The sequence below is a fragment of the Helianthus annuus genome, chromosome 16 (genome assembly GCF_002127325.2).
Source record: "Helianthus annuus cultivar XRQ/B chromosome 16, HanXRQr2.0-SUNRISE, whole genome shotgun sequence".
NCBI lineage: Eukaryota > Viridiplantae > Streptophyta > Magnoliopsida > Asterales > Asteraceae > Helianthus > Helianthus annuus.
In genome coordinates this window covers 111,008,042-111,026,648 of record NC_035448.2, presented here as the reverse complement: position 1 = coordinate 111,026,648, position 18,607 = coordinate 111,008,042, and the positions used below count along the sequence as shown (strand labels likewise).

The 18,607-nt window shown below is 36.0% G+C and overlaps 2 protein-coding genes across 2 annotated transcripts; both read right to left on the bottom strand.

Annotated features, from left to right (window-relative positions):
• Positions 1–1,343: 1,343 nt before the first annotated feature.
• Positions 1,344–3,909, bottom strand: LOC110916861 (probable carboxylesterase 15). Its single transcript, XM_022161521.2, has 2 exons — positions 2,488–3,909; positions 1,344–1,868 (listed from the first exon to the last, which is right to left on the bottom strand). The coding sequence occupies exons 1-2, from the start codon at positions 3,147–3,149 to the stop codon at positions 1,562–1,564; spliced, it is 969 nt and encodes a 322-aa protein (XP_022017213.1). The 5' UTR covers positions 3,150–3,909; the 3' UTR covers positions 1,344–1,561.
• Positions 3,746–10,951, bottom strand: LOC110916860 (squamosa promoter-binding-like protein 14). The gene is made up of 11 exons (XM_022161520.2): positions 10,636–10,951; positions 9,357–10,008; positions 9,082–9,275; positions 8,217–8,974; positions 8,039–8,113; positions 7,410–7,517; positions 7,213–7,330; positions 6,375–6,510; positions 6,126–6,264; positions 5,198–5,734; positions 3,746–4,620 (listed from the first exon to the last, which is right to left on the bottom strand). The coding sequence occupies exons 2-11, from the start codon at positions 9,977–9,979 to the stop codon at positions 4,189–4,191; spliced, it is 3,120 nt and encodes a 1,039-aa protein (XP_022017212.1). The 5' UTR covers positions 9,980–10,008; positions 10,636–10,951; the 3' UTR covers positions 3,746–4,188.
• Positions 10,952–18,607: the final 7,656 nt, after the last annotated feature.

The window sequence follows — 18,607 nt, the reverse complement described above, 5'->3', positions numbered from 1 at the left end:
AATGTTTTTACGTTTCGTTCTAAGTTTTCCGAGTTAACACGACGCAACGTGCGTGTGTGGTTCAATGTTTTTACGTCGTGTATTTTTTCCCGTTTGACAAGTTTGTTATAACGTGCGGGTCCTCAATCGACTTAGTTATTATTTTCTATGTGTTACGTTTCGGTCTAATTGCTCCGTATTAACACGACGCAAATTCAGTGTTGATGGTCGCTCGCGGTGGTATGACATTGATACTATTTGGCATGAATTTACGCCCCCGCCGCAACACGGGGGTGCTTAATACTAGTTACATTTATTTTACACGTCGTTATAAATGTCTTAAAATATACAAATCATTCTACTACTATGCACATATGTTTTTTTTTTTTTGTTATTTAACTATGTGATAAGAATTTTCCAATGAAATTTTATATAGTTGTAGTTCGACTAGCTATGTTATATGGAACAAAATATTGGACCATCGAGAAGACGCGGGCATCTAAGATGGAGGTTGCAAATATAACTATATAAGATGCTAAGGTGGATGTGTTCGCATACAAGATTGCACCGGATAAAAAATGACGAGTTAAGGGAAAGGTCATGTGAAGAGGAAGCAAATAAATATGCCAATTAGAGCAGTTGAAATCCTAATTGTGGAGGACAAGAGAAGTAGAGGTAGACCCAATCTGACTTGGGAATAACGGATTAGGTAGGATACGTTATAGTTGCACTTTTCTAAGGACATAGTCGGAGATAGGAGCTTAAAAAGTATGATTAAATTGTAGGACTTTTAGGATGGTACAACTACAAATTTGTCATAGAGGCTTAAATTCTCCTATACTTTTTGGTGGATTTGCATAATATTGATTGTATTATTGTAGTTGCACCTGTATGCTATTTTATGATGTTATTCCAATTTCTATCTTACCTTTTTCACCATTCATTTGGTTAATGGTAGCTTTGTAATCATATAATGTTTTAGTATTGTTTGTTTGTCTGTTGTTTGTTGTGGAGCGGAGGGTCTCTTTGAAACCGGTCTCTTGATTCCTCAGGAATAAATGTATGGTTTGCCTACATATCACCTCCTCCGGACCATATCGATAATTTTACTATAGGTGAGATCTTACTGGTACAGGTTATCTATATATTTTGTCACGTGTCTATTTTTTCTTAAAAAGAATACCTTATACGTAGATTTATACCCATAAATAAAGTAAATACGTGAAATTGCCATACATATATAAATGCTGTAGTGTATAATCAAGCAATACGACTAGAAAAGACGATTTTCGTTGTTCTCTCTACATCACATAAAAATATCTATAATAAAAAAAAAAACATATTTTCAAAAACTAGCAAACAAGTACGAAACATACATGTGAACATGTACAACAATTGACCACACATTAACTCGTACAACACGTAAAATCATCATAAAACAACACGTGAAAATCCACTTGGCTACACAACCTAACTCATCAACACTTGTTCTAGAATCAAAATTCAAACCCATTTTAACTTTATTCTCATAATTTTTCCCAAATACATTCATACCACACACTAAAAACACACCAAAAAAAAATTAACTAGAATACTTGGTGATAAAATCTTTGATTATTTGCATTAATTCAATGGCTGGTTCAGAATCTGGATTAATGGTGAAGAACCCATGTTGCTGACCTTCAAATTCAACATATTTCACATCTTTTCCCCATTTTTTCAATATATCTGCATACTCCTTGGCTCTGTCTTTCAGTAGATCTGAACCACCACAAACCACCAAGATTGGATCCAACTCCACCGGTTCAAGATCCACGCTCACCGGTCCAAACGGGTTCACTAGAGGGTGGTCCATGGTCTCCCCGTCCGGGATCGATAACCTCCAGAACCTATCCGACACTTCAACTGTTAGTTAATAATGTGTGCATCATAGGACAAAACCGTAAGGGTGTAAATGAGCCGAGCTACCAATGAGCTACTTGAGATTGTAATGAGCCGAGCTTTGATGAACTCGAGTGTAAATTAATGATCATTTAATAACTTTATATAGTATAATTACATAATAAATATTCTTATATATAGAATTATGATAAAAAATAGTTGAATAATATATATCTTGTTGTATAAAAATTATAAATAAATATATATTTATAAAAAATTATATACACACACAAATAAAATATATAAAGAATTTAATAAATAACAAACAATCGAAACCCAAACCGGGCTTAAATTGGAAAACTTTTTGATGAGTCAAGCTAGAGCTTTAGACATAGAGCTCGAAATGAGTCTAGCTCAAACTATGGTAAATTATATGACCCGAGCTCAAGCTCTCAAAATTTATACGATTCAAGCTCGAGCTTAGGCAAACTTGACTCATTTACAACCCTTGCCGCAAAGCATGTGTGAACATAAAGAGGGTAGTTAATTGACTCACAGACTTGTTTGTTTTAATTGCATCATTTTCACAAGTTTGAAAGAAAGAAAAAGGTGTAAAACGACACGAACCTATCAATAAGTTCCCAGTTCAAGAAAGCATCTTTGGGCCCATGGGCCTCGGACTCGGTCAGCTGGGTCCCACCAAAGAAGGGTGCCAATAGAACATAACCCCTAACCCGAACCGGTTCCAAGCCCTTGGATCCAGCACTTAATCGAACCGCCACATTATGAGCAATGTTCCCACCAGCCGAGTCACCAGAGACAAAAACACGACTAAAGTCAGCCGAGTCAACAAGCCACGGATCCGGCTCAGAGGCCACAGCCTGGGCCTGGAGCCACTTCAAGGAGGTGAACCCGTCTTCCACTGCCAACGGGAGCCGGTTCTCGGGAGCTAACCGGTAGTCAGGAGCCACGATCACGGCTTGGAGAGCCAGGGCGAGCTTAAAACAATAGTTTTGACAGTTGGGCCATGTTCTTGAACCAATGCAAAAACCGCCACCATGAATGTAATAAAAAACCGGCAGCTTTTTACCCACGGCTAATGCCGGTTTGTACAACCGTAGGTAGAGGTTATTGGGTTGGTCAAACATGACATCTTTCCATAGAACCGAGCCATCATCGAGTACAGGGACTCGAAAGCTTGGTTCAGTGGATCGCCATATCGAGCCATCACTGTAAACTTTGAGCACCCCTCTGCAGTCATCTACCTCGTACAGTGCTGTTTCTGCCATGTTTGGACTAGAAAGATGATTGATTTGCTTTAAAGAACATTATTGGAGGTATAAAACAAGAACAAAGACAACAAAAGATGACATTGATGCTACACATTTGTGTTTGTCACTTTCTGATGACATACTCATTCTTGATTTCGTGACAAAAATGAACACTCATCAAGCCGGCCGCCTTCGTTTTTTTATGCTAAAACAAAATTAAACATGCGGTTGAAACTGAGCGATTTTCACATGTTGACCGCCTTAACTTGAAACCGGCTGTGTTTACTGAGCGATTTTCACATGTTCACCGCCTTAACTTGAAACCGGCTGTGTTTACTGAGCGATTTTCACATGTTCACCGCCTTAACTTGAAACCGGCTGTGTAAACCAAAACGATCATTTGACGATTATTATTCTTGGAATACGTAGTTATGTATATAATTCTCAAGTATACCAACTTTACAGAAAAAAATCAAACCGACCGTCTTGTTTAATTTGTCGTTTCTCAAAACCATTGTTGATGTTTCGCGTTGAGGTTTCAACAAAAACCCACAAAAACTCAACCGTTGATCCTTTGTTGACCGATCGTCTTTCGGTCAACATCCGAAACAAAACGACAATAAAAACGAGTTCATTAAGAAAGAAAACGACAGAGTTACAGATACCATCCTTTCCATTTGTCAAGACAAAAACAATATACAGAAAACAAAACATGCTATTTCCTATTATAAACTTGCATATATAAGATAAAGTAAAAAAAAAAAAAAGAAAGAAAAAGAACCGCTACCGGTAACAAGTCAGCCACGATCAGTAACATCAACCAGACAAAAACCACCACCACCCACCTGCCGCCCAGTTTCCGCTTCAAGCCACCGTTCGAGTTAGAACAGCAGCTTAAACCTTGATCTAGGGGCAGGGGAAGGAACTGTATTGCATCTAACCCGATGTTAAACCGATTAATGAACCCGTTTTCGCTTATTCACCTTCCCAAAAGTTAAATTATGACCTAAAATAAACCTACTTATCGTTTCTGGTGCATTTTCGAAACTTACTTCCTCTACATTGAACCAAAGTTCAAATTCTCCCACTTAAACGGAGCAACCAGACCGATGTCCGGAGCACCACGAAGGAAAAGACACACACATACACACACCGCAGCTATCGCAAGCATCGAGTGTATGTAAGGACGATGAAGTAACCCTTGTGAACCCGGGACCCGTTTAGGGAAGTTGGCGGCCACGTGCGCACATCTCGAACAAGTTTTGGGTTCTGGGTGGTCTCTTATTCTGAAGCTAAGCTCTTGGTGGTCGTGGGTTCTTGTTTGGAGTTCGATTTCGTTTGGTATCCGTACTGATATTTGATTGGCGATTCTGTCGGTGAGCTTACTCGCCACTAGTGTGTTGTATGAGTTGTTGTTCCTCATTGATGCATATGCAAATGGTGACAGCCCGTTTGCGTCTAACGAAGAGTTCCAGCTCAGCAACCCGATCTGCATGGCCAATATGATCAACAAGCATTAGCTGTCAGCTAACAATGTGTAGAGGTGGCAAAAAGGGTGGGTTGAGTAACAAGTCAAAAAACTTTTAGTCTAAATTTTCAAAAAATAATTAATTTGGAGTAAAGTACACTGATGGTCCCTATAGTTTACCAAAATTTTGGATTTGGTCCCTAGCTTTTCAAAAGTACACAGATGGTCCTTGTGGTTTGCACTTTGTAACGCATTTAGTCCCTCACTTGGACATGCTAAAAGTAAAACCTTTAGATTTGTTGGGTGGGGACTCAATGCGTTACAAAGTGCAAACCACAGGGACCATCCGTGTACTTTTGGAAAGTTAGGGACCAAATCCAAAATTTTAGTAAACCACAGGGACCATCCATTTACTTTACTCTCCTTAAAAGATATATCATTTCAACAATCCAACCCTTAGAAAAATTTGATACATTAAACATAACCAAAACTTTCCTAAAAGACAAGATCTTTCTTAGAAAATTGAAATCTTTGTAGTTTTATACAAAATCCTAAAAAATTACCAAAAAAAGCTTATATGGAAAAATTGTTTTTATACCTGTTGTGGATCATTTGTCAAGACATCAACCAGATCGTCTGAATCCGATGTGCAAGCTGCCAAATGCAACGGTGTGATGCCGCCGGGCCCCGCAAGGTTTGGCGGAAAAACGTACTTTCTAGAAGTAGTTTGCGAATCAAGCATCGAATAATGTATGAGCAAATCAACCATATTCTTGCACCTTCTTTTAACAGCCCGATTTAAGAGATTAATCCCGGATAGCATCTCCAGTGATGACTCATCGGCTGTAACACCCGAGCTTTTATGAAGTAGAATTCCCAAAAGGGTTTTCACCAAAGCGACAAAATCTCGTTCGACTGAGAATACAAGCAGGAATTTGAATCGAGTGAGGCTATACGGGGAACTTCCTTCTTTTTTCTGGAATAGCCATCCGAGCTCGTTCAAGAAGTGCAAGCTTTCTTTCATTGACTTTGTTTGACTGTCCGTAAATTCAGCTTCGAGATGCCTCAACTCTTGGCAAAGAGTAGCATCGGCTATTATAATAGGAAAGCTGGTACCTCTTAAACCGTTCTCTATCTGTTCACACAATTCAAAATTCAATAATTACCTTGTAATCTTGTATGCTTAAAGCAATGTTTTCAGGACCGGACCGGATGTCGAACCGGTCTCCTTACCAGTCGGACCGGATATAAGAACCAGGTATTAAAAAATTTTAATCAAAATCCGGTTCAACTGCCCGTTTTTTCGGTCCAACCGGCCTGTTCGACTCAAAACGGATTCAAAAGGGTGAACCAGACCCCTGGTTCCTGGTCCGACCGGCCGGTCCGGTCCAGTTTTCAAAACATTGGCTTAAAGTACAGGTCGTCAGGGCAACTTTAAAACCATTTGACCGGTCGGCTTGTTTGACCTAAAATAACCCAAATTGATAAATAGGTCGAAAGTGCCACCTCTAAAAGAAGTTATATACCTCAATGAAACATCGACCAAGTGTGCTAGGTGCAGAGACTTTAAAGCTGCGCGTGCTTATTTCCTCGTATGTAGATTCTAGATCGGCTGATTTTGTTGCTTCCTCCAGCGTACATCCATCAGCATGTGTGCAATAGATTCTGCAAAAATAACACGACACGAATATTTAATATTTAATATCCCATCTCTTTATGAACAAACGATATATATTTTATTTAATATTATAATATAAAGAGAAAGAAATACACACTTGGTGCCAGGTGTCCTTAGATTTCGGCCTCTAAGGATAAGAGAAGTCTCCTTTCCAGCCACAACGGCCAACGGAGAGACGGATATCAACTGAGGCGAACTCCATGCTTTCAAAGATTTAAACAAGTAGACCTTCCCTGATATAATTTAGCATACACAACACACGTCAAAACAAAATGACAAATAAAAGCTATAAGTGAGAATTTAGACCCATTTTCGGGTAACACTTCATCTCTAAGGGGGTCAAATGTGCAATTTTTTAAATTGAGCTAAAAAATTGGGTCGAAAGCTCAAACAAGTGTATTCAAATGCTTACAACCTCTTAGAATTGTTTTATAAAAACATAAATCTATCTTAACAAGTTTTTTTAGAGTAAAGTACACATATGGTCCCTGTGGTTTACCAAAAATTTAGATTTGGTCCCTAGCTTTCCAAATGTACACGGATAGTCCCTGAGGTTTGCACTTTGTAATGCATTTAGTCTCCGGCCAACAATCTAAAGGTTTTAGCATGTCCAAGTTAGGAACTAAATGCGTTACAAAGTGCAAACCACATGGACCATCCATGTAATTTTAGAACAAGCTGGAGCCTAAATGCGTGATACAAAGATCATTTGTGTACTTTTAAAAGCTAGGGACCAAATCCAAAATTTTGGTAAACCCTAGGGACCATCCGTGTACTTTACTCTTCTTTTATGTAAAAATATTGAATACATTAACTATTTGTAAAAAATATTGATTTCACTTGTTACACAACTCGTATGACCCTACAATGTCAATATTAATATCTGAAAATTTTAATTATTATACTAGTTAAAGATGTGACAAAAAATGACTAACCATCTTTATGTGATGCTATTTGCTTCTCAGTATGCGCTAAGAACCTTCCGGTTCCCCAGAAATCGTCACCAGAATCTCGCAAAAGAGAACTGATATACCGAACAAAGTCTCCTTCAAGCTGCAACAAGAAAGTAAATCGTGAGTAGTCAGTAAACATTATACGAAGAGAAAGATGATCGCTTCGATAGTTCACTCACTTGATCCCAAGACGACGATGGCATCGATAAGTAAATCGTAAGAACGACACAACCCGGTCTTATGTATCCTTCCATTTCAGACGGACTCTGAGAAAGCCAATTATAGACCTGAAAATCAAGAAATCAAAACCATGTTACTAAATATATAATTAATTAGTTTCAATTTTGCTACAAACAAAAACAATAGAGTAAAATGCCCTTTTCGTCCCTGAGGTTTGGCCAGTTTTGCGACTTTCGTCTAAATGTTTGTTTTTCTGCATCTGGATCCAAAAGGTTTGAAATCTTGCCATTTTCAACCGGCTCGTTAACTCCATCCATTTTCTCCGTTAAGTCAGGGGTATCTCCATCTTTTTTGTTAACTTAAAAGGCAATTCAGTCTTTTTCACTTTAAGTAAAAAAAAAAACCGAATACCCCTGAGAAAGACCAAATTGCCCTTTAAGTTAACAAAAAAGACGGAAATACCCCAGACTTAACGAAGAAAAATGATTGGAGTTAACAAGCCAGATAAAATGGCAAGTTTTCAATCCTTTTGGATCTGGATGCGAAAAAACAAACCTTTGGACAAAAGTTGCAAAACTGGCCAAAACTCAAGGACGAAAACGGCATTTTCCTCAAAACAATAAGTCACCTGTGTGCGTAGCGAACCAGGCAAATGACTTGGATCCTTGTCAAACAGTTTAAACAATATACGTCCAGTGCGATCCTAAAAAATACCAAAATATATCAAATCACATAAACATACAAAAAAATGGAAGGAAAAAAAAATACTAAAACATATCAAATAATATCATATGAGTAACAACAACCTGAGGATCAGAATTCAAACTGGAAGGTGACTGATCGGATCCAGATGAAGACGTATATCCAGCGCGGTATGGTGAACTCTGAATGGAAATATTATCAGTGCCGCCATTCGGCCCAAAAAGCTCAAGAGACATGGTGGTGCCGCCACCATGACCACCGCCGCTAGCTTTAACATTTGCGATAACCTCACCGCTAGTCGACAGACTCTCAGGCTTCAATCTTCCCCTTGAAGATTTTGGTGGGAAAAACCTCTGCACGATAGGCGGCGAACATGACGGTGAGTGTTCTTCAGTTGGATTACTACTATCGGATGAGAAATATTTCCGGCTCGATGCCAGTTTTGGCGGGCTATCGTTTTCAGGCGAAGAACTGAATAACTGTAACTGTAAGTTAACCGGTGTGTCGAGAACTTGACAATCGGAATCTTCACCGCGAGACTGAAAACTCGTACTACTTCGTTCCCCACCGGAAAGAACCTCAGCCACTGGTTTCAGAGCCATAGGTTTATCAGTCTCGACCCTGTGGTTTCCTTTTTGGGATAATGATTCGGTGCCGGAAAGAACACCGAGAAAGTCCATGGTTGATGAACCGGTTTTCCTGTTGACTTTTTGACTCTCGGAAGACGGTTTATCTTTGTCGACATTAGTTACGTTTCCGGGAACCGGTGGGATTGGCAGAGAGTTTATTTTGTTAATTATTTGCATTAGTTGGTCTTTGTTTGGTAACGGTGATGAACTCCTGGTTGTGTCTTCAGTGTTTCCTAATATTTAATAAACCATAAATATTAGATTTGAGTCATTCGACGATTTGAAAGACATAAGATAAAAAAAAAAAAAGATATGGAGAGGGGAATTTTGGTAATAATACCTTGAGCACGAGCTAAAACGGTAAGTAAATTAACAATGTCCACATCTCCGTTGCTATTTTTATTTTCATTTCCGGAAAGTAATAAATGTGACGCAACATCTTCCGGTTGAGTTTTTCTCCTTCGCCTGTTGTGGCCCGCAAGCCTACGCCTACAGCTTCGTTTTCCCTCATCAAACTCAGAGAGAGGATGAAACCTAAAAAATATATTGCATGTAAATTTAGTTAAAACAATTATTAAAAATCTAATTGTAAATTACGACATTAAATTAACGAACCTGCTGCACTGTTGACAAAATCTTTGCATTTGTTTTCCAACCAAGGCGTTTCCAGCTTTACTATGAACCTCACAAACCTTGTGTCGGCGATGATAATCTTTAGCAGCCGACAGATCTTCCTTGCAGTTATCAACTTGACACATAGGATAATTCCCACCGCCGCCACCTGGCGATCCAGATCGGACCCGCTTACTAGGCCTCGTTACCGCCTCCTCACCGGAAACCAAACCACCACCGCCACCAAGTTTCAACAAGAGTCGTGAATCTTCTTCCGCTTGACTAACAGGAGTCTTCTTTGAAACATCGGGATTAACGGTATTAATAGCAGACTGATGTTGTTGTTTTTCGTGTTCTCGAGAAATCTCCATCATATCCAAGGGTTTAGCGACGAGCCTTGAACTATCCCAATCCCAATTTTTTGGATTCCAACTGTTACGAAACTCGTCTAAATTCGGAATCAACCGTTGAAAATACTGCTGGTGTTGCTGTTGCATACAGTTTGTGTCTTGAAACGGCAGGCTGCGTTTCTTAGCCATCGGATGCGCGTCCGGAAATCTTCCAGCCGCACCGATCGAGTTGTACATGTACAAAGGAGGAGCTAATTGAGTACCAACCTCTTCCATCTCTCCACCAAAATTATGTATCCAAATTCCTACAAAAATCAAACTTTTTTCAGAATCACTTACTATATATAGAAATCAACATAACCCTATTCTGATCCAACAAAATCTTATCAATCGATTGATTCGATTCAAATCCCCCCTTTAATTTCACAAAATTAATCAAATCCACCAAAGTCAAATATTTTCCCCTAATTTTTTCAAGATTTTCAAGGGTTTTCAACAATAATCAACAAACAAGGTAACAAACATATAAAGATAACAAAACTTAACAACAAAGATTAAAAAAAATATCAAACCTTTGCTAAAATAAAATTCAACAAAACCCTTTTCTGATCCAACAAAATCCCATCAATTGATTCAATTCCCCCCTTCTAATTACACAAAATCAATCAAATCCACCAAAGTCAATAACTTTCCCCTCTTTTTTCCAAGATTTTCAGAGGTTTTCAACAAAAAACCATAAACAAGATAACTAGCATATAAATTTAACAAAAATCCACCGAAGTCAATGATTTTCCCCTCTTTTTTCCAATATTTTCAAGGGTTTTTCAACGATAATCCATAAACTAACTAACCAACATATAAACATAACAAAACATAACATGAAACACAAAACCAACAACAAAAATAACCAACAAAGTCAAAGATTTACCAACCTCTACGAGTTCATACCAGCCCAGATCAAAATTTTGAGTCAGGACTTTTCACAAACACTTGGTGGGTGGATCTAAAGAAGAAGTTGAAGAACAGCAGATAAGAGAATTGTAGATCTGAAACAAAGAGAGAATAGATCTGGTGATGATAAAGAAGATGGGAAAAGGGTGGTGGAGTCAATTGGAAGGTGTGATCGTACGAGTCGAATGGGGCTTGTTTTTATTTTTAGTTTATCTATTTGGTTGGGTTCCTTTTTTCATACGGACATGAAAGACTTCAGTAATAAATTCCACCTTTGCTCTGTTTTCCAATTGTTTTACAGTGGAAAATGATGGTGGTTTTGGCCGTACAATACCCCACCCCCACTTCTCACCTTCTTGGAAAAACCCCACATTTCACCACCTTCCAAATATATAGATATAAAATATATATCTCTATATCCAATTTAAAATTTTGATTTTTAATATAGATAAAATTTAGAACTTATTTATCTATATACTCGGTTTTGTTTAAGTAAAAGATTAGATCTATAGAAATGTTTTTGAAAATTTTTAGAATATAAATATTGTTTTTATTTTGATTTATTACAAGTAACGATTTGGTATAAGAATAATGAGAAGTATAATGAGAGGCATGTGAGCTAATAAGGTAACTGAGATATCGGACCTAATAAGGTGAGTGAGATATCTATTGTTAAGACAGAGTATACGTGTTGTGTTGAAAACGAAAGATTTGACGCGTGGATGTGGATCGAGGCTAGTGTTTCGGTGCAAAGTTATTGCGATGCATGTAACGTGGATAACAGTTTTGCACAAGTGGCAACATGTTAGCATGTCCACGATAAGAAAATAATCATGTGACGAGTCTTTGACGTGATGATGATGAGTATTTGTGTATGATATTGATAAAGAAAAAAAGTTAATGTAATTGAAGATGTGGGGAGATTTTAATTATATGTATCTTCAGGGTTAGACTCTTGTACATGTGCACATACGACAGCCTCTGCAATGCAGACTGTCTTCCAATGAATGTTAGTAGTTCAAGTCTTATGGTCATGGATCATATGGGGCGCACTACACTTTGTGGTTGGCAAAATGCAGTGGCAGGGGATGTCACCATTAGGTGGTGACATGCCCTTGGCCCTTTCTCCATGCAGGACTATTACTATCGTACACTCCAGAGCATGTTGTCACAGGGTTGTCTACATATGGCCCTGGTTTACACTATTGATTAGCTAGCCATTTTGCCTCGCCTATTGATATGGGTCATTAGTTTCGCTATGCCATGTACTCATTAGGGGAGTAAACACGGCTCTCAAGTCTTAACTGGTGGTACGGCACAAGGGGATGGGCCACAACTATGTCCTTATGCCTAACTATCATATTGGAATGCGATGCTCTAAGCATGTATAAGTTAGGTTAGTAGGAGACGAGTGTATTTGCCTTTGAGCATGTTGGAGATGTGTAGTTGGTGTGTACCCCTTCAAATTGAAACTTGGTGGAATTTCGGTTTTGTCCTATATCCATACTAGGTTATAACCCCGTGTATTACACGGGTTGAATAAATAAATTTTATATACTAAATAATAAAAAGTTAAATCTATAAGAACAATATTGTACAGGTTGAATAAATATAATTTTATATACAAAATAAAAAAGTTATATTTTTAAAACCACATGTATTACACAAGTTGAATAAATGTAATATTGTTTACCAAATAATAAAATAATACATCTTTAAAAAACCCCATTTATTACATGGGTTGAATAAATGTAATTTTATATACCAAATAATAAAAAAAAAATACATCTTTAAAAATATGTGTATTACACGGTTTGAATAAATGTAATTTTCTTTACTAAATAATAAAAAATATATATATCCTTAAAAAACCTCGTGTATTGTACAAATTGAATAAATCTAATTTTATACATCAAAAAATAAAATTACGATTTTGGCCCCCGTGGTTATATCGCTTTTACACTTTTAGCCCAAAAAAGAATTTTTTAACATCTAAGCCCACAACGTCTTTTTTCTGACCTTTTTTGGCCCCTAACGTCTTTTTTTAAACCTTTTGGCCCCTAATATTTAATGGATGAGGTTAGTGTTAGGGGCCAAAAGAGTTAGAAAAGAAGACGTTGGGGGCACAGATGTTAAAAAATTCTTTTTTGGGCTAAAAGGGTAAAAGTGATATAACTACAAGGGCCAAAATCATAATTTTCTCTAAATAATAGAGTTAATTGCCAAAATCGTCCTTGAGGTTTGGGCAGGTTTGCCATTTTCGTCCAAAATGACACTTTTGTACCAAATTGCCCCCAACGTTTGTAACTTTTGGCCATTTTCATCCAAGCTACTAACTTAGTTTATTTTTCTGTTATGTTGAGGATATTTGGATAAAACAGGCAAATATAAAACCACAGGGACGATTTTGGCAATTTACTCAAACTCTTTTAAATTTCTTTTATTTAATGAATTTTGTTACATATATAATAAAAAAGAATATAGATGCAATTTTTATATGAAAAAAATAATAGCTTTGTCACATAATTTTTATAAATTTTCATCCAACCACTAAGTTAATTTTTCTATTAAGGCGAAAGATGTTTATAAAGTAAGACAGAAATTAAACAATGTATCGTTACCAAACCTTAAAATTACCCACAAAATTGTAATTATTATGCTATGAACCAAAAGTTTCTTTACTCAAGCCACTCAGAATAAGTATTAGTTATTTACCCTCATAATCTAAATTAAATAAATATTATTTCTATCAACATATTTCCTGGGTGCTCAACACATTTAAAAATATGTAATGTTTTACAATTTTTTTCTATCTCCACAACTGATAAATACTAAAAGTTGTACTCGATTGTTATGTGTTGCACACCAATGACGTTTTCTCTTTATAAAACTGATTTATATAAAGAAGCGGTAAATTAATTTCTGTTTTAATTTATCAAATTTAAAACATCCTTCACCTTAACAGAAAAATAAACTGAGTTAGTGATTTGGATGAAAATTTGTAAAAATTATGTGACAAAAACTATTATTTTTTTTTTCTAAAAACTCCATGTATATTCTTTTTTATTATATATGTAACAAAAATAATTAAATAAAAGAAATTAAAAAGGGTTTGAGTAAATTGCCAAAATCGTCCCTGCGGTTTTATATTTGCCAGTTTCATCCAAATATACTCAACTTAACAGAAAAAATAAACTAAGTTAGTGATTTGGATGAAAATGGCAAAAAATTACAAACGTTGGGGGCAATTTGGTACAAAAGTCTCATTTTGGACGAAAATGGCAAACGTGCCCAAACCTCAGGGACGATTTTGGCAATTAACTCCTAAATAATATTATAAATGAGAAGAAAAGATTAAACTAAATAATAATTATCTATAAGATATTAAACTAAATAATATTTAATAGGAGAGTTATCTATAATTAATTAGAAAAAAATTAAATTAAAACAATAATTATCTATAAAAGATGCTCTAATACGATGACAAGTGTCCTAAAAGTGGTTTCTTTTATTATATAGTATAGATAGATGTATGGAAAAACAAAACCTAGATACGTGAATTGAGTTATAGATATACGTGATACATACTTCATTCAAAAACTCTAATATCCAGCTAATCTAAGAAGATAATTTGCTTTGTTAAAGTTTTGGGTGAGTGTTTAGTCAAATAAAACCATATAGTCTGGTCTGATTATTTTTATGCTTTGAGAATATCGAATATTATTCGTCTATTGTTTAGTATATTTAATATTTGTTTATGAGTAGTTTATTTGTTAACTTTTTTTTATTATTTATTGTCTTCATTAATTTACTATTTATTTACCTCATTATATTTTTTCTATTCCTATTTTTTTGTAAATCCGGTGTTGTTTACTAGAGTATGAATGAGTTTCGAAGAGCTTGACTGTTTTTTGTATACATATTTAATTAATGAAACCTTATATTAAAAAAAAAATTAATTAATGAAACCGTGTTTGAGTTTCTTTGAAAACAAGTTAAAGTATTATTGGTGGATTTTTTTATTTTTTTAAAAATCCTTTTATGTTTACTTTTAGATAGTTTTGTTGAAAACAATTATGTTGAGACTCTTGGTTATGCCATATAAGTTTATTATTTGACAAGACAAAAAAACCCATATATATATATATATATATATATATATATATATATAGTGTAAGTATCTATGGAAAACCTATTTAATCTAGAAAACTTAGGAAACCTGAATTGTGTGGTCAAGATTGATCCACATCATATCTTTAAACACATGTTTAAAGGGCAAATTAGTCATTTGTTCAAGCCATCATTTCACTCTCTCCCCCATCCCATCAAGTCATTTATTACCCATCATTTCATTCTCCCTCTTTCTTCTTTCTTCTTCTTTTAGAATTCAAAATATATCATTCTATCTCTTTCTTCTTTTTCTTTAAATTCACCATCATCATCATCATTCATTCTCTCTCTCTCTCTCCATGTTTCAAAATAAACACCAAGAACACACACAAGTGTGTGTGTGAGAGAGTTCAGGAGGTAGAGAGAGAGATTTAAGAGAGAGAAGAAGACGACGATGGACGACGGACAAGCCGTCGTCTACAGCGGTGGAGGTTCTCCGACGAACCGTCGGTGCCGACGACGGTGTTACAGGCAACCGGAGTGGGGATTCTGATTACAAGCCTTCGTCTACAGCGATGGAGGTTCTCCGACGAACCGTCGGTGCCGACGACGGTGTTACAGGCAACCGGAGTGGGGATTCTGATTTTAGCTCAGTTCAGATTCGAGTCAGCCGCAGATCGGGACACGGTTCAGGTTTCCGGTTAGTGATCCAGTCCAAGTATGGTTCAGTCTTTTTGGATTCTCTTGTTTTATTTTGGTTTGGATTCTCTGGTTTTATACTCGGTTAGGTGTCATTTGGTTTGGATTCTTTGGTTTTTTTTCAGTCTTTTTTAATTTGTGATTATTGTTTGTTTAGGACTGTTCAAATGTTATTTTTTCTCTGTTTAAGCGGTTTGGTTTGGTAATGTTGTTAGATTTAGTATTGAGATTGTGTTTTTAGTGTCGGATTAGCTGAATGTGGGCATTTTTTGTTAAAACGTGAAGGCGTAGGGTGGAAAGGTGTGTGCAGAAAAAATGCAACGTCCCGAGTGCATCAGAGAGTGTGATTGTGTAGTTTCGGTACAGAATACAGTTTCAGGTAACACTTTGTAGTGAGGGCGTTGCTTGACGAAAAGAAGATAGTTGTTGACGATTGTGTAGTTTCGGTGCAGAATACAGTTTCAGGTAACATGTGTTACCTATCTCGTACCTGTTTGTTGTGTTAAATAACTCCGGAAATATTACTTGTGTTATTATGTATTTACTATGGCTGTTGTATTTGCAAGAGTGAGGAGAATGACCAGGTCCGTGACGGGTAGGCTGGCTAATAAGCGAAAGCAGAACGATAAAGAAACAGAACGATAACGAAAGAAGGTAGATGGAGAAACCGATGAAGAATGGGAACAAGAAGTCGATGAAGGGCAAGTGGTGGGTACCTTTGATGTTGTACAGAAGTTACCCTCCAGTGTAACACATGTTACAAACATGTGTTACATATGTTCAACCTCTTTGTTACAAAAAATCGGGGCTGCACATATGTAACACGTGTTACAACAGGTTTTTACCTACTTGCACGTCTCTATTACAAATGGATGAAAACAGTTTTTTTTAAAACATCCACGGTGTAACACTTGTTTATTTGAAAGTTCTTAAAACAACCGTTGTAACACGTGTTACATCTTTTTACTCAGCTGTGCATTTTCCTTTTTATAATCCCATCCTCAACGTAAAGATACATCCAATGTAACACGTGTTACAAAAGAAAATTACCTACTTACACATCTCTATTACGTTGATTTAAACAGTTATTTAAAAACATCCACTTTGCAACACTTGTTTATTTGAAAGTTCTTAAAACAACCGTTGTAACACGTGTTACAACTTTTTTAGTGTTGTGCATTTTCCTTTTATAATCCCATCTTCAGCTTGAAGATACATCCAATGCAACACATGTTAGGTTTTTTACGTGTTACAAAAGGTTTTTACTTAATGTAATAGTAAGTTTAAATGTTAAAACGTTTTTTTAAGATTGGTTGTTAAATGTTAAAATGTATAAACTTCATAATTTATTCGGAATATCTCGTTTATTTTACAAATAAAAAGTCGTGTTTTTTTGGTGGGATAATTAGCTACATATGTAGTAAACGTTACCCAAGTTACTTGTAGTTACCCCAACCCTTTTTTGGACACAAAGGGGGGTTGCACATATGTAACACATGTTTGTAACATGTGTTACACTAGAGAGGTAACACATGTATAGCCACGTTACACATGTTACATAGGAGATTAATAAGTTTTAACTATAGAAACTAATATTGATGTACTTATTTTGTTCACATGTGAAAAAATGTTTTGTGTTCAAGATGAAGATGGTTATCAAGAAGCGAAGCCCGCCGAAGGATTACAACGCATCATCAGGTTTTCGTGGTGACGATGGTGTGTTTTTTGGTTGGCTGCTATGTGTTGTGAAGATGGATGTTGTTGTGAAGACCATTTTTTAGAAGCATTACAACTATTGATATAAAATTCATTTTTATTTTCATTTTCATTGTTAGTATGCCCATTTTTTGATGAATACGGATGTTGATGTGACGGCAATTTTTTTTGGGATGCAACAACTATATGTAACATGTGTAACCTTGACGTTGTAACACATGTAACACCTATATGTAACATGTGTAAGATGGCTATACATGTGTTACATTTGTTGCCCCATAGTGTAACATATGTTACATATGTCAGTCCCTTTGGTGTCAATTTAAACTTAGTAAAATTACATATGTAACAACATTACGTCATCCAAAATGTCATATCAATGAACAAACAAGTAATATATGTAACTATAAGTATATGAGACTAGCGTAACGAATTAAAGGGATAAACGATACACTTCATGTTACATATGTACCTAGAGTTGTTATTAACAATGTTATTAGTAGATAAAAAAACTGCATTAACGTATATTTTTTACATTGAACCCAGCTTATTGGTCATAAGTCTTATACATGGCAAGAAGTTCTTTCAGTGTGACATATGATTTAACATTAATAGGATGATATTGCTCGTTGACATTCGGTGTCCACAATTTAGTGCCATTAGAAGACTCGTAAATATGGTAATGTGGAGTATGTTCTAGATCATTTGTGGACATAGGGATGGATGTTAGTATAAGTTTACGTGCATTTTCCTTTTTATAATCCCATCTTCAGCTTGAAGATACATCCAACGCAACACGTGTTAGATTTTTCAAAACATCCATTTGTACCACTGGCTATCGTCCGGCTTGTCACTTATTTGAAAGTTCTGTAAACAACCGTTGTAACACGTGTTACAACTTTTTACTCAGACGTGCATTTTCTTTTTATAATCCCCTCCTCAACGTAAAGATACATCAAATGTAACACGTGTTACAACAGGTTTTTACCTACTTACACGTCTCTATTGCAAATGGATGAAAACAGTTTTTTTTAAACATCAACTTTGTAACACTTGTTTACTTGTTTTTGTTCACAGGTGAAAAGATGTTTTGTGTTCAAGATGAAGTTGGTTATCAAGAAGCGAAGCCCGCCGAAGGATTAAAACGCATCATCAAGTTTTCATGGTGACGATGGTGTGTTTTTTGGTTGGCTGCTATGTGTTGTGAAGATGGATGTTGTTGTGAAGACCATATGTAACATGTGTAAGATAGCTATACATGTGTTACATTTGTTGCCCCATAGTGTAACATATGTTATAAACATGTGTTACATATGTCAGTCCCTTTGGTGTCAATTTAAACTTAGTAAAATTACATATGTAACAACATTACGTCATCCAAAATGTTATATCAATGAACAAACAAGTAATATATGTAACTATAAGTAT